This window comes from Pipistrellus hanaki (genome assembly GCF_964339955.1).
Source record: "Pipistrellus hanaki genome assembly, chromosome: 11".
Taxonomy (NCBI): Eukaryota; Metazoa; Chordata; class Mammalia; order Chiroptera; family Vespertilionidae; genus Pipistrellus; species Pipistrellus hanaki.
The window spans coordinates 26,858,899-26,871,363 of NC_140513.1; the positions used below are offsets into that span (position 1 = coordinate 26,858,899).

The following is a 12,465-nucleotide window of genomic DNA, read 5'->3' on the forward strand; positions in this document are numbered from 1 at the left end:
CGGCATGGGCCTGAGGGCTGTGGCCAGGCCTGGGTGTGAGTGAGCTGAGGCTCCTACCCACTGTGTGTAGCTGTAGCCCCTCTGGACCTTCCAGGGTGCTGCCCTCCACCTTCAGCTTGATGACATCCGTGTGAACCAGCTCACTCTGTAGTCACAGAGGGGATGGGAGGGCACATGGACAGGGATGAATCAGCAGGGTTGGGGGTATCCCTTTTCCAATCAGCTCCCCCCCACACACACATTCCCCATCAACCCCCGTGTTACCCCTTCTGGGAAACAGGCACCTTCACGAGCGTCCAAGACACAATCCTGCCATCAGATGACACAGAGAAGAAGTTAAGGTTGTTGTCCATGTCATCCTTCTGCCACTTGACCTGAAACATTCAAACTGTGAGCTCCAGTACTCCCGAGTGAGTGTTGTGTTAGGCCTGTGAGCTGAGCAGGGCTCCCTCAAGAACCTATCTGAGCTTCAGAAGCCCATTTCCCAGCACCCCACGATTGGCCCACCCTCCCTCCCACCCTCCAACCCTGTCTCTCTTATCCCTCTCGCCCTGACTATCCAGGGGCAACAGCGCCACGTCAGGGCACTGGCTTGTCGGTGGAGATGCCCTGTTCCTTCTGCGTTGGTTCAACCTCCTCCCGTACACAGGGCCTGGAAAGGACAGGGCCCACACCCAGTTCCCTCGTTTATGAAACAGCAACTGTAACGGCACAGGTTTGTTGTAAGGAAACATTAGATAGTAAATGTGAAGCCCTTAGGTCAGAACACGGCATATATTAAGTGTTCAACAAATGTTAGCTGATGTCCTCATTATCGTTATCATCCTAGGAATTGGGGTGCAAATGTTCTGCAGCTGGCTTTCCCTGTTTGCCCCCTCCCAGATCTCCTCTTCCAGGCTTAGCCTTTCTCTAGGCAGTCTTTCCTCTCTTCTCACCTTCACTTCACCACCAGCTCCTGCTCCCAGAATCTTTCTCTCAAAGCTCAGATTTGAGCTGCATTTCTCCATCTGCAAATTGGGGTTAATAATCCTGCCCCACCCATCTTCTCAGGGCCAGAAGCAAACATATGGGAAAGTGTTTTGGAAACAGAGCTGTTGTCTTATGAAGATGACACGCTTGAGGCTCAAGTTTCTGTTGCCAGATGTGGAGGCTGGGCTGAGCCATGTCCCAGAGGGCTGGGGAGGGGCCGGGTGCCTGAAGCTTTCCATCCTCCTGCTCCCTCCAGACCTCCCATGCTGGGACCACGGTCCCTTCCCTGGTCTCAAGCAGAGGCCCCGGGAGGGAGGGCAGGAACCCAGTGCCATGCTTGTAACCACAGCTGTCACCATGACTGTGGAGGGGTACTGACAGGGGAGAAGGAAGGGGCTGCGCCTCCACTGCTACTCAGGCCTGGCTGATTGGAGCTGCAGAAAGGCAGCCGCTCTTTTGCGCTTTCACTGGGGGCTACGGGGACCGGGTGGGGGGGCGGCAGCGCTAGAACACTACAGAGCCTGTGAGCCACAAGTCAGAGCTAGACCACTTCCCCTCTGTGTAAAGGTAGTCTCTTTAAAGAGGGGAGGGATGGGGATGTCAAAGGCCAGGCTGTAATAGGCGCTAGGGAGCTGCAAAAGGAAGTGTTTAATGAGCAGCCGCCAGCATGCATGGAAATTGTATTTCACACCCCACTTAGCAGCCTGATGCCCAATAGGGGGTGGTGTGTGCATTTGCAAGTGAGTGTGTATGTGTGTGCAAATCACAAACATAATCCTGGGGTAGAGGTGGGAGGGTAGGAATAAAGTGTGTGGGGGTACAGGTAAGAGAAAGAACGAATGCCCAGGAAGCAGGTGGTAGAGAAGAGATGGAGGCTGCTTAACAGCTTCTTTCTCTTCTGCCTTATCTGATTAGGGCAAACCTGCTTGACCCCAATTTGTGCTCATTTATCCTTTTTACCACCTTCCCCAGTGCTGTGCAGATCGCACACATACACACACACACACCCAGCAGAGTGTGGCTAGTTGAGGCTTCACAGTGGGGCATGAGCCGGGCTGGGCTATTCAGGCGGGATCCCTAGGGAAGCAGCCTGTGTCATGAGACAGGAACCCAGTCCTCTTTAAATGGACAGCTTTCTTCCTGGCTCCAAAACCTCCCATGGCTCCCTGCTGCCAGCAGAACAAAGTCCATCTGCCTCAGCCTGGCATTTGAGATCCAAAATAACCTCCTTCGTATCCCTGAGACACAGTCCCTTTGAGAAGGACCTAGGCCCTGATGTCTCTTCTTTCTCTTCAAGCTCCAGGTTCCTATGGCCAACTGGCTATAGGACCCCCTCTGGCACCTTGTATTACCTTCTGGCCAAACCTGTTCCTCTTCTGCATTTCCCGCTTGTACAGATGCCCTACGGGGCACCCCAAACCATGTCCTGGGCACCACAAATCAGAGCTCCAGGCAGCAGCATCAATTCTTCCCTTTCCCATAAGAAATCAGTTGTTTTCTTCTGTTGGTTTTACTGCTTCAACAGCTCTGGACTCTATCTTCTCATCTCTCTCTGCATTGCCTCTGACCTAGCTTGGGCTCCAAGATTTCTCATGCAAGAGCCAGAGGAAATCTCCCAGACTCAAACATAACTGCATTACTCCTCTGCCCCAAACCCTCCGATGGCTGGGCAGGGATTTTCAAACTGTGCTGGGGGAAATCTCAGGAGTCTGGGGAAAGCACCTCAGGGGACAGGGAGTGACAAGAGGCCCTCAAATAAGTAGGACCCTGATCCTACCAGTGCAGCTCCACGCTCATCTTTTTACCATACTGGGCTTCCATACAAACACTTCATTTGCAACCACCAACCTGCAAAGTCCAAGGTTCTAACCTGCCAGAGAAGCACACTCGTGGATGGGTGCCTGTGCTTGTCCCAGGTCCTGCTCCCCGTCCCTGTCTCTCACACGTGTGCCAAATGATGTGCTGTTGTCCAGCAGGCCACTCTGCTTGATGCCTCTGTGTCATTGCACCTGTGACCCCTTTGTATCCATCTTCATCTCACTAATACTTTCTCATCCCTCACAATTCAGCTCAGGTGTTGCTTCCTCTAGAAAGCACTCCCTGGCTCTCTCGGCCCTGCTCCCCATCCCGGACAATCAGAGTGCCCCCTCCTCAGCGCCCCTGTGAGCCCTCTGTACCCACAGCATCACCCTGTCCTGCTCAGCCTGTGGCTATGATTATCTGCCCACTAGGAACTCCAGAGAACAAGCCCTTAAGCATCCTCAGCTCCCAGAGGAGCAAACAGAGAGGAGTTACCAAATGGATGAATGAGCGGGGGGGGGGGGGGGGGGGCGCGCAGGGAAATGAGGGAAAGGAAGCAGGAAGTGAGTAAACAGTGAGAGACAGGCAGGCCCCTCCCATGTCCCAAGCCATGATTCCAGCCAAGAACTCTGAGTCTCCAGTTTTGCAAAGGCAGCAGCCCTGTTTTCCTGACAGGATGGTGGGAGAGCTGAAGGCCACTCTCTCCAGATGGGTTCCAGTCTCCCTGGCACCTGCCCAGTGCGAGGCAGAATGTGGCTTCTGCCTGCCCCATTTCCTTCCCCAACCTGCTGTTTGACTTAGAGAACATAGCAGAGTGGAGCAGGGTGGTTGGCCTTAGCTCTTGGTCTTCTCCTTGGCTTGAAGAGGGTGGTCAGGCCAACCAGAGATGCTCCATGCTTAGCCCTGGACTATCTGAGAGCATAAAAACCCTACAGACATCTCTGGATGGAGACAATGAACTGGGAGGTGCGTTTTTTAGTAGAGAAACTCCGAGGCTGCAAGCTCTGCACCCCTGGAGAGTAGGGTGTGTGTGTGTGTGTGTGTGTGTGTGTGTGTGTGTGTGTGTTGGGAGTATGTAGTTGGGGGCGGGGGGCATTGTTTCCCTCCCTCTGCCCCGGCTCTGGGTGAAGGATGAAGCTAAAAGAGCACCATGTCTTGTGCCTGGACAGTCCTCCCTCTGCTCAGGCCTGTCTAAGAGCTGACAGTCAGTACCTGGAGCAGGTAGGTGTCCACATGACTCAGGGAGCTCAGGGCCAGAAGAGGCAGGGGCGCAGAGCCTGGCTGCAGACTGTGTCAGGGTAGGGGGCAGAATATGAGAAGACAGAGTCCCAACACTGTCTGATGAGCCAGATGCCTTGGGCAACTTGAGGCAAAAATCTATCCCTAGATTACCCCAGACCTGCCCATGAGGTCAAGGTCCCCCCTCAGAAGGAAGGGGACCTTGGAAAACAGTGAGGAATGGCCTGTGAAGCCAGAGCCATGAGAGTGAAACCATGAAATGAAATCCACTCCCAGTGTAATAGATGGGAGATGGGGTGAAATCTAGACCTCATGTCCAAGTAATGGTCCCATTCTATGTCTGCCTGGAGAAATGGAGTGCTACAGAGAAGCCTCAGGCTCAGACCTTGCCTACCAGGCCTATAGTCCCACTCAGAGGGTGGGCAATGGGAGCACCCACTCCTGTCTCTGAGTTCCCCCAAATCTAGCTAGGATGGCAGAGGAGAGCCATGTGGGAAGTTGAGGAACCCCACAGATCAGGAACTGGAGCCCTACACATACTCAGCAGAGGCCTGTCAGGCCCTCGAAGCTTCTAGCCACAGGCTCTGGTCACTAGTCACCATACCTAAGGCAACCTTAGCAGACAGATGGGCCCTTTTCTTTTTAAATCCTCACCCAAGGATATTTTTTCCATTGATTTCTAGAGAATGAAAGGGAGGAAGGAGAGATAGATAGATAGATAGATAGATAGATAGATAGATAAACATCAGCTGAGACAGACATATCAATTAATTGCCTCCCACACTTGCCCCTACAGGAACCTGCACCCGTGACCAGAAAATTGCACTCATGACCCTTTCATCCGTGGGCTGATGCTCTAACCACTGAGAAAAACTGGCCAGTAGATGGTCTTTTAATGGGAGCTCTGGGAAGCAGACACAGCTCTTACTGCAGACCCTCTTACCTGGTGACTCTCACTTCTGCCCTTCTTTGCCCCTTCTCAATACCCTTGGCCTCTGTTATCCCCACCCCTTTGTCCGTGGCCCTCTCCTTCCCAAAGTCCCTTCTTCAGTGGCTCCCAGGCCCACACACTACTCATCCGTGCCCACGTCTGCCCTCCTGGTCTGAGACTGACCTGCCATACAGGGTCTGTGTGCTTGCCAGACTTGGCCGAGCTGCGGAAGACGGGCTGGGAGTGGGGCTTCTTGAGGTTGTAAATGGCCACGTTGCCGTCATAGTGGCCCACCACCACCAGGTAGGGGTGGTCCATGTGCATGTCGAGACACATGATGCCACTCTCACTGCTGAAGGCGTATTCAGGAAAGCTGGGATTCTTCATGCTGTAAAGCAGCAGCATGCCCCGGCTCTGCTTCATGAAGTCATCTGTCCCGGGGAAGATGGGCCTCTGCGGTTAGAGCATCCAGCTGCCCTGCCAGGAAGCCCCTGTGCCCCTTCCCCACCAGATGGACAACCCTTGCCCTGCTCTGCCTCTCCAGGGAGTGGGCTTCTTCTCTGGCTTCATCTTATCTGTCTGAAATGGGATCGTAAGACTTGGTCTACCCTTTCTCAGGGTTCCTGGGAGGATCTAACAACCAGTAAAGGTGACCAGACTTATCTGAGTGACTGACGGTCATTTTCTTTATTGTCCCTGGGGTACAGGAAAGGATGCAGCTCAAAAAATTGCTACATGCTGAAACTGGTTTAGCTCAGTGGATAGAGCGTCGGTCTGTGGACTGAGAGGTCCCAGGTTCGATTCTGGTCAAGGGCATGTACATTGGTTGCGGGCACATCCCCGGTAGGGGGTGTGCAGGAGGCAGCTGGTAGATGTTTCTCTCTCATCAATGTTTCTAGTTCTCTATCCCTCTCCCTTCCTTTCTGTAAAAAATCAATAAAATATATATTGCTACATGAAGAATGTGGGTGGGTTTGGGAAGGAGCAGTATCTTCAGAAAGGGTTCAGATGCCTTAGGCAAGGGGCAGGCTGCTGTCCTTAGATGCCTGTGTGATACCTATGTGCCTCCCAGCCCCCCAACCCCTCAGCCAAGGACAGGGGTTCATTTTGGACTAACAAGGAATTATCTATAGATGTCTCAAACTAGCCACCTCTGGGCATTTCCTCATACCCTTTGGCCTCATAATCCCCAGTTGCAGTCTGAGCCCTCACTCTAGGCATGCTCCCAGAATCAAGAAGTCCCAGACCAGCGAGTTTGGCTTCCACAGGCCATTGTGCCATCCTTCTGGCCTGGACACAGCTTTTGGTGGTCAACCATGGACCCCTCTGCAGAGTTCCTCCTCCCTGGTTTCCCCATGTCAAGGGAGAGCTTTCCATTCTGTCTTTCATTCTTTGCACACTTTGTGACCATCCTGACAGTATAATCACTGAACAGAATCCAGTCCCAAGCCCTCAAGTCCAGCTCTCCTGCCACCAGCTCAGGACCCTTTCCAAGTTCAGAAGAACCAGAGCTGGGCAGGGGGGAGGTTAGAGCCACTCCTCCATCTTGGGGGCCCTATGCTAAGGCAGCCTTTGGTTGAGAAGAGTGCCCTCTCCCCCAAAGGACGGAGTAAGCATGGCCTGCCAGGGCCCAGCAAGCTTGCTCTCTCCAGGGGGAGGGTTGCCTCCTGCTAACCCTGCTCTGCTGCATAATCTCTAAGGCCTCTCTAACTTGGTCTTCAATGATCCACAAGATTTGGAAGAGGAGAATCAACCACCTTCTAGCGCCTCATCTGGCAGTTCTCAGAAAGCCATAGCCTCAGGGGTGGGATAGCTTAATTCCACCATAGACCTCTCATCACCCTCAGCTCCCTAGCTAGGGCCCAGTGAGGAGCATGGATGGATGACTTCTTGAACTGGCAATCACCAGCTCTATCTTTGCCCTGCAAGTAACCGCTCTTCATCGTAGGGGGTCACTCTAGAGAATTCTGGCTGTCAGGAGAAGCCTGGGCTCCTGCTCAGGATTCAGGGAGAACTGGGCAGGCAGAGGGCATGCTGGAGCACCAGGCTAAAGCCAGGTCAGTGAGCACAGTGAAGCAAACGACAAGCTGTAAAGACAAGGATGCTGAGCCAGCCTCGGACAGCCAGCCCCCTCCTCTCTGACGTGGCATCCCCTTCAGGGCTGGCTCTAATGCAGCAGCTGTTCAATGACTCTCTCTAAAGTCATACAAGTGGCACAGGGAGGGGGGGCTGTGGTAGGCTGCAAATGCCCCCCAGAGATATCCATGTCCTAATCCCTAGAACCCATAAACATGTTACTTAGTACAGTAAGAGATTTTACAGATGTGATTAAGTTAAAGACCTTGAGATGGGGAGATTATCCTGGATTATCTGGGTGGACCGAATGTAATTACAGGGGCTCTTATAAGGGAAAGAGGGAGGCAGGAGAGTCAGAGAAGGAGATGTAACGACAGAAGCAAATGTTGGAATGATGCAATTGCTAGCTGGAAGGGAGCCACAAGCCATGGAATGTGGGCAGCTCCTAGAAGCAGGAAAAGGCAAGGAAATGGATGTTCCCCCAGAGCCTTCAGTAACGAAGCCCTGCCAATCTCTGATTCTTGTTCAGTGAAATCCATTTTAGACCTCTGACCTCCAGAATTGTGAGATAATAAGTTTGTGTTGTTTTAAGCCATTAGGTTTGTGGCCATTTGTTACAGCAGGACACTAATTCTGTAGACATTTGGGGAAGGCTGACCCAAACCCCACTTTTAAAAAATCAGAAACAGATGCCCCCCATAGATGGCACCTTTTGGGTGTTTTGGAAGCTGTCCCCCCAGAAGTCAGGAGAGTGGGTGCAATGATCCTCGGCACTTCCGATGACAATAATGAAATCCTCCCTCGGTTTCCTACACCCCAACCCTGCCACCTTGGACTTCAGGGACAGAAATGCCCCTTGGGTTTCATAGTCCCCAAAGGCAGGATACCACCCCAAGGCTGCCCGAAGAAGGGGAATCAGTGCTAGAGGATGCCACATCCCCAGCATGGCGCAGAGGCCATGGTGCCAGGCTGGGCTCAGCCTCCCAGGCAGCTGGGCTCCTCCAAGCACTCTCATCCAATTAGAATTCATATTTAAACAGTGTGGGAAATAAGAGCGAAGCCTTGGAGACAGAATACATCAAGCGGGACATTTAATTTGATTTAGGGAAAATGAGGCAAACATTTGAGAACCTAAATAACTAACCAGTAATTAAACTAACAACAGCGATGCCCTTGCACTACAACCCAGCAAGCACAGTGGCCTTTATGGACTGTATTTACAAAGAGACCTGACAACATAATTAGTCCTGTAAATTTTACGCAGCCTGCAGCCGAGGAGTGATGGATTTTGTGTGTGGAGGATGAACAGGGAGAAATGAGGTGGATGAATTTCCATTTTCAGTAAATGAAATTAACATTGCTTAATTAGTGAAGCTGACAAATAAATGATCAGGAAAGATTTAAATCCCTACAAGTGTATCTTTGGCCTGGGCAGGCGCAGGGACAGGCTGGGTGTGATGTGACTGAGTGGGAATGGGTTTAGTGCTGGGACTCAGGCCTGGCTTTAGCTCCTTTTGATGGTGCGGCCCCCAGAGGGAGGCTGGGCTAAGGGACAGCTGGGAAGTCAGGACCACACTGAGTTCCTAAGATCTGTTCCATCGCCCCTGCCTGACAGACCATAAGGAGTCCCCATTCCCGTGCCATGAACTGGCTAATGAGCTGGAAAGGACCCCATCAGTGCAGCAGGCTGACATAATTGCAACCCAGCGTTGCCCCTCTTCCCGGACCAGCTTCCTTTGCCCTCCAGTGTTCCTCCATCTGCTTTCACTTGCTGATGCCTCTTTCTCCACTCTGCTTGGAACATGGAGCCTGGCCCTAGGAGGTGCCCGGTCTCTGCCCTGTACGCAGCCAGGCATGACCTTCACCTGGCACCCAGCAGCGCCAGAGCGGAGGCAGGTGCGGATGCTTCTGTGCTGCTGCAGGCAACCCTTTTCCCCACCAGCTTACTCCTGGCCTGGCTCCAGGCAGCCTGCCCTGTCCCCCAAATGGGGGCTTGGCCTCCGTCCTTCCTTGGGTACATGGCTATCCCTGCCAAAGTCTTATTTGGCTGGGTCAGAGAATAAACATCCGGGAATTCCAGGCAAAAGGAGGCCTGGGCTGAGATCCTCAGGGTCAAACCCAACAACAAACCCAAACGTTCACTCCTGTGTTTGTTCACATGAGGCAAAATCTGATGGCGGAAGGCTGGCAGTGTGATGGATGCTAGGGAGCCAGTTGCTCCTCACAATGACCCTGTCTAGTAACTGGAAGCCTTTGGCCTGCCTCAGCGTTGCCCTCTTTCTTCCAGGGAAGCACCTGGGTACTCAAGAGCATGGGACTCCCAGAGGCAACCTCAGGAGTAAATGCGGGGGCCCTCCTGAGTCCCAGCCCAGCGTGGCTCTGCTCAGGCCTCTGCAGAGTCGCCTAAGACAAGTGGGCTCTGGAGAAGGATGCCTGTCTGAAAGCTGGTCAGCAATGGTGCCAGCAGCATCAGCACAGACGCCAGGCTGCCACCAGGCCCTGCTCTCTAAAAGATCCCCCTCGGTCCCCACAGCCTTCTTTCTCCTGAGGGAAAGACCTATAGGCAAATCACCAATGATTGTCCTTTGCCTGTGGGTGGTCCCACAGCTTACAGGGCACATTTGTCCCCCTTTTTCCAGGCGTGCCTCACAGTGGCCCTGGGTTGGAGGGCCGGCAGGTGTCAGGCTCTCTCTGTCACCAATGAGAAAGCCGCGGCTCAGAGAGGCTCTGGTTCCAGGTCAGTCCACTGGAAAGTGATCCTCCCGCAGCTGAGTGGCGCCTCCCAGGCATGTGAATGTGGCTGAAAGACCAACAAAGGACCGAGAGGCCGTCCCTGGTGAGTGCCTGTCCAACGGGGCTGCTGGGCCTGTTGGACTTTAGGTCACCTATTCCTGGGGGGCGGGTTACTCCTCCACTTCTCCTGGCACAGGCAGCCTCCATGGGCAGTCTCCACAGGACTCTGAGCAGCCGACCCTGCTTCTGGCCCTGGGTGGGAGGAGGATGGGGCTAGAGCCCAAGCAGCTTCTCCTCCCACCTGCTGGGGAGCCCCCAACACCCCCCACCTCAGGCCTGGACAGAGAGCCTGGGCTGAAAGCAGCCTCATACCCATTCATGTCCACACCCACTCCTGGGAGGGCCTGCCCAGCCCCCCAGCCCTGCCCCAGGCCCAGTAGCTGCAGCAGAGAGGGAGGAATGTGCGAGTTCCCTGCCAGAGGGGGAGGGTGCTTCCAGCTTGGCAGCGGCCCACCCACAGGAGCGGGGACACAAAGCGGGCATTTAGGGCATCCTCCAAGGCAGCCCCAACCATGAGCCTGGGAGCGGCTCCAAGATCTCCTCCCTGAGAGGAATGACAAACACCAACTCCTCCTCGCCCTGCCCCCTCCCCCCCTTCTCCCCACCCTGGTCAAAGAATGGGCAGACAGGCGGTCCGAGGGGCAGAGACCAGGAACTTGTAAGCCTGCCAGAACAACAGCAGCTTGGAGAATGGAAAGGTTTTCCTGTTCACAGAAGCCGATCCTCTCAGCTAGAGAACAAGCTGTGAGCCTGGGAAGCTGCAGCTAACACGAAGTGTGGGGCCCTCTCCTGTTAGGAAGGGGGAACGTCCAGTCCAGCAGGAGGTAGGGGCTTCTGCAGGGACCCAGGATCATGGAGGGGAAGCAAATTACCAAACAATTACCATATAGTGCAGGCTCCTGCTTGGGGCGGGGGGCGGGGGCAGGAGCACCTTGGAAAACAGTGATCTCCTAAACATTGCCCAACCCCTGCCTGCTCCATGATCTGGTCAGGAACACTTCCCTCCCTCAGCTTCCCTATCCTACCCTTCCTGTCTATCCCATCCTTCCCCAGATCTGGTTCAGTAAGCCTTCTCATGCTTCTCAAGCCTGCTTATCCATTCCCACTCCATAGACATGGCTCAGATCCTCACCAGTCTCTTAACTGGTCTCCCAAATCCAGTCTCACCTGCAATTCCACCTACACTGGTCGTGTCCTGCTCTTCTCAAAGTCCTTCGGGGTTTCCTCTTGGGAGAAGATCAGAAACTGTCCTCAGGACAAGAGCCAAGCTTCTGGGAATGGCTTACTAAGCCCTTTCCCCCAAGCTGACCCTGGCCCCCTAGCTTCATTTCCTGCCACGTCTCCGGTGCCTCCAGACCTTTGCACATGCTGGACCCTTTGCCCAAAGTGATCTCCCCTTCTTTCTTCACCACGACAACTCCTTCAAGGCTCACTTGGCATAATTCTCCACCCAGCAGCACAAAGTGCTGGTGTGGATTGTCAGTCTTGAGACATCTAACTATGAGCCCAAGGGCAGTGACTGCATCCTAGTCATCTCTGTCTTTCACACTAGGCGAAGAACTCTGCACTGATTAGGCGCTTAGTGTTTGCCGGTTAAGTGAGCAAATAAATAAATAGCCGGATTACTTACAGGAGCCATGTCCCACTGCAAACAGATCCTTGTACTTTGGATTCCTGCAAAAGAAATATGAACCCATTGACCCAGGAAATGGATATGACTCTCACATGGACACAAGATTTCCCATGAACCTAGCTACACTGAAGACATCTACTGTTGAGCTTAGAGACCTGTTCTTATCCTACAATCCCATAAGAATCCCAATCTCATTTATTCTCATAACGCTACATGTCACCCTCAAGATGGCTAGGCACAGAAGTGAGTTGCTTAGGGGAGGCACCCGGAGGCTCTAGGTTTGCTGCAATGCCTACACTTACCAGCAGAGGGCGGTGACGGCCAGGCGCTTGGCTTTGTCAGTTTGGAACTTCCAGAGAGGCAGCAGCGTACCCTCCTGGTCCCGGTATTCATCAGCAACATCCTCATAGTACTTAAAATCTTAAACATACACAAGTTGTCAGCCCTGGGTCTGCCACCTTATGGCAAATCCAGGTCCACCACCTTCTATCTGTACCTCCTTGGACAAGCAATTAACCTCTGTTTCAGACTATCTCAAAGGACTCTCCTGAGATATGTAAAATGCTTAGAAAAATATCCTGCACATAGTAAGCTCTCTATATGTGTTACTGTTACTGTCACCATTGTTGTTGGAAGTAAATTACAATAATATGGCCAGGTCTGCACGGGTAAAATTCCAGGTTTGCCCATCTTAATAGCCATGACCAAGCCCCACTATAGTGAAACTCCCTGGACCCCTCAGGGGTTCTCTGAACTGAATTTCATCTCCTGCACTAAATTATCCTGCCTCTCTTTTCCTCTAACTTATGTACAAGCCCCATCCATCTTTCTACTTGTCTAAACCAGAAACCTGGAGAATCCTTGACTGATCTCTTTAATCTCTCATATTTTCCTTCTGATTATCTTTTAATCCATTTACTTCTCTCCAAACCCTTAGCCACTGTCCACGTTCAGGCCCCAACAGCCATCACCTGGATCATGACACCGGTTTCCTAACTGGTCTCCCTACCTCCAGTAACTCCTC

At 53.0% G+C, this 12,465-nt stretch overlaps 2 protein-coding genes across 3 annotated transcripts in view; one reads left to right on the forward strand and one right to left on the reverse strand.

Annotated features, from left to right (window-relative positions):
* The window catches only part of DNAI1 (dynein axonemal intermediate chain 1), a 52,269-nt gene that overhangs the window by 7,816 nt on the left and 31,988 nt on the right, over positions 1–12,465 (reverse strand). Inside the window, exons 11-15 of the mRNA XM_084897988.1 lie at positions 11,744–11,861; positions 11,439–11,482; positions 5,123–5,370; positions 285–374; positions 58–145 (exon numbers count right to left, since the gene is read on the reverse strand). Of these exons, the coding sequence (XP_084754114.1) occupies positions 58–145; positions 285–374; positions 5,123–5,370; positions 11,439–11,482; positions 11,744–11,861 (588 nt within the window). The remainder of the gene's footprint in view (positions 1–57; positions 146–284; positions 375–5,122; positions 5,371–11,438; positions 11,483–11,743; positions 11,862–12,465) is intronic.
* Positions 9,777–12,465, forward strand: part of FAM219A (family with sequence similarity 219 member A) — an 81,074-nt gene continuing 78,385 nt past the window's right edge. The window contains exon 1 of one of the 2 annotated variants that reach the window (XM_084898020.1): positions 9,777–9,851. In XM_084898020.1, coding sequence (XP_084754146.1) covers positions 9,810–9,851 — 42 coding nt within the window. In that variant the 5' untranslated portion in view covers positions 9,777–9,809. The remainder of the gene's footprint in view (positions 9,852–12,465) is intronic. The other variant, XM_084898024.1, reaches the window with a different exon arrangement.